Source organism: Sinocyclocheilus anshuiensis, unplaced genomic scaffold, assembly GCF_001515605.1.
Source record: "Sinocyclocheilus anshuiensis isolate Anshui unplaced genomic scaffold, SAMN03320099.WGS_v1.1 scaffold3136, whole genome shotgun sequence".
Taxonomy (NCBI): domain Eukaryota; kingdom Metazoa; phylum Chordata; class Actinopteri; order Cypriniformes; family Cyprinidae; genus Sinocyclocheilus; species Sinocyclocheilus anshuiensis.
The window spans coordinates 219,182-222,499 of NW_015549852.1; the positions used below are offsets into that span (position 1 = coordinate 219,182).

General features: G+C 35.9%; 1 protein-coding gene across 1 annotated transcript in view; it reads left to right on the forward strand.

Annotated features, from left to right (window-relative positions):
* The first annotated feature begins 1,053 nt into the window (after positions 1-1,053).
* wnt2 (wingless-type MMTV integration site family member 2) overlaps positions 1,054-3,318 on the forward strand; it is an 8,157-nt gene continuing 5,892 nt past the window's right edge. Inside the window, exons 1-2 of the mRNA XM_016450388.1 lie at positions 1,054-1,371; positions 1,706-1,926. Coding sequence (XP_016305874.1) covers positions 1,289-1,371; positions 1,706-1,926 — 304 coding nt within the window. The 5' untranslated portion in view covers positions 1,054-1,288. The remainder of the gene's footprint in view (positions 1,372-1,705; positions 1,927-3,318) is intronic.

The following is a 3,318-nucleotide window of genomic DNA, read 5'->3' on the forward strand; positions in this document are numbered from 1 at the left end:
TTCTATTGGTGGCTTGTTAAAACTAATAAATCCTAATGGAATATGCCCCAAAACACACAGAAAACCATTTTTAATGGTTAAATGTTGATTGTTTGTATTTGTAATGGAAACCATTCGAATTTTCTGTGACGGTTTTGTTGTTTTTTTCAGCGAGGTCATCTAAACCACATCAGACAATCTCTCTTTATTTTTTTTAAGGGACTGATATTTCAAAACCACTGAAAGGATTTAGAGTAGTCTTTCCGTATTGACTCGAAAAGGATGAAATTAGGCCAATTTAAATTCCATCATATTACCGATGACAAGTCTTCTCCACGCTCTCGCGACCGCGCCTTTTCCACGGAGATCACGAGAAGAGTCCGGTTTTCCTAATAGCCTAATCTTGGTTCCCATCGGTAGAAAGGACCTCACAATACAAGGAAGGCTAACATATTGATACTTTCACATAAACTGGTGATCAAAGATAGAGGAAATTCTCTGCGACAATTGAACAGTTCGTGAAAAGTTCAAAAGAATGATAATCCAATCTCAATGCACATCATCAAGAGCAGAACATGTTTGTTGAGAAGACAGAATGAGACGTATATGTGCTTTCAGTCAATTAAGCCTTATTTTATAGGAAAAGACCATTTCGAGACATTTTACGGAGATTAGAAATAATATTAATTAACAATAATAAAACCAAACATTTAATCAAAATAAATGTTGCGGTTATTATTATTATTTATTATTATTATTAGGTTAATTGAAAGTTAATTACATTTTGAATTCAATAATTTATTTAATTATTATTATTTATGTGCCAAACACTAGAATGATCAAAAAGGAAAAAGTGCTGGGCTTTAGAAGGATATGAATAGACATTTCACGTTGTACCACATTCTACACTTCCGCTGCTTTGGAAATAAGCCAAACCTGTGGCTGGTGTCAAGCTAGCCTGAACAGATACTTTCAGACATCTAATTTCTTCACTTCATTCCTGAGGCAAGACTGCGCCCACCCCTTGTGTAAGCAATTTAAACCCGATAGGAGATCATCAGCTATCTGCAGCCACTTCAGACCGAGGAAGAGAGGAAGAGCATCAGGCTGTGAGCATCTGCAGCGCTACACATCACACTCCGCGATGCTTTGACGCGCAACTCACTTGCGTCGCGTCGCTCCAGAGATTTTTGATCTGGGAGAGTAAATAACCGCCTCAGCACTCGATGCACTCTGTGTTTCATTTATTTGTTGTTAAACCGAAGACAAGTGCCTGAACGAATGAGTGTATCGATACAAATTTTGTAATATGAACTTTTTGCCAAGTGGAATATGTTTTTATCTGTCCGTGGCAATTTGCTGGTTCACATCAAGGGTCGACGCATCGTGGTGGTGGGTACAGTTTTGCTTTATTTTAATTTTAGTAACGCTGTCAGATTTATAAAATAAAATAATGTTTTAGACTACGATTGTGGTTAAAAAGTACATCGTTAAGTATTGGTCTGGAGTTATTGGAACAGCTTTTTTTCGTCACTGAAAACTTAAGATGATTTTTATTTTACTTTTTGTACTTTATTATATATATATTTTAACTTTTATATTTTTATTTTATTTATTCATGCATTTATTCATTTGTTTTGAATGTGCAGTACGCGGTTGTGTGTTGAAACATGATGACTTGAAGAGATTCCATCGCTCATTCCCTGTGCTTTCATCTTTTATGCAGGTACATGGGCACTCTTGGATCGCAAGTGATGTGCGACAACATCCCGGGCTTGATTAACAAACAACGCCAGTTGTGCCGCCAGCATCCCAAGGTGATGCAGGCTATTGGAGCTGGAATTAAAAACTGGATCGGAGAATGTCAGCACCAGTTCAGAAACCACCGGTGGAACTGCAATACCATGGCGCGCGAGCACAATCTTTTTGGAAGGCTTTTGCATCGAAGTGAGTAGGCCTAAGGCTTAAGTGTATTGTTTCAAGTCTAACGGCTGTATGCACATACAGTATGTTCTCTGCGCTCAACCTGTAGTGCAATTCTTATCTGATATCAGATCATATTACAGAAAGTAAAACTTGATGAACTATGTGCTTTCGACCCTTCTTTGCTCATCTGTGTGTGCAGCACTGTGCATGTATTGATGAGGTTTGATTTTTATAAAATATTTACAACATATAATACTGATTATAAAGAGTATAAAATCTATCTATCTACATTTATTATTTACTTGTTTACAAATAATACAACATTTTTGGGGGGCAAATTTCCATACAGTTGCACCACCTGGAAGTTTTGACATATGGACTGTGACTTTAAGCCCAATAAGAAATATTAAAATGATTTTAATTCAGAAATCACAAGCATGTTCTTCATAGAAAATGTGATAGTTTTTAAGTAACTAAAATGCAGATCCGGAAAAAAATGTCACATCATTGACCCATAAACAACTCAATATTGTTCTGTGATCATCTCAAGATGTCTAGATGTAATCTGAATCGATAAGTCACAATAGTGTCACTTAGCACGCAAGTGTATCCCTTACTTTTCATTGTGTTGAAGATTTATGTCAGTTTAGAGAAGAAAGGCTGGATTATTGTGTCTGGTGAGTTAATTCAGAACTGCTCAGCAGCTTGATGCTTTAACTAGGTGTAATTGCCAGTTTTGTGACTTTAGGTTTGCGACTGTAAGTGTCTCTGGCTGTATTTTCTCATCTCATGTAAAGTCATATTAATGGGAACATCCACAAAGGAACTCTGTGTCCCAGGCCTCTAAGCTGCTCTGCACATTAAAGTTAGGTTAAACCTCTGACTTTAATCTTCTTGATTTAAGGTATTCAGACCTCCCTGAAAGACTCCTAACTTCTCGGTGACACTGTGAGAATCTACTTATTGTCAATGTCAGGTCACTAATTTAAAACAATTGCAGGGATTCCGTGGCAGACATCCTCCTCTTGTCTGACAAAGCTGCCTAACGGAAACATCTTTGGTACACATGTGAAAACCTGCAGTTTAGAACTTTTGTTCAGGCTGTTGCTTGTTACTGTTGTTTTTCTTCCGTCTCTTTATACAGTCATAGCAGACATTAATCACCTAAACACATAGACTCACAAAATTAAGACGTCTTAATGTCTTTCTGATGTAAAACTTGTGTTTATATAATGGGTTATAAGATTAGTTTCATCTGAAAAATATAAAGTAGTTATATTTTAGGAATCAACTTGAATTGAATGACTAAAGAGAAAGTTATATGTATGTATGAATTATTATTATAATTTTTATAATTATATAGTGCAATGTACAAAATAAAATTAACTTAAATATGTATAAAGTAAATGTAAA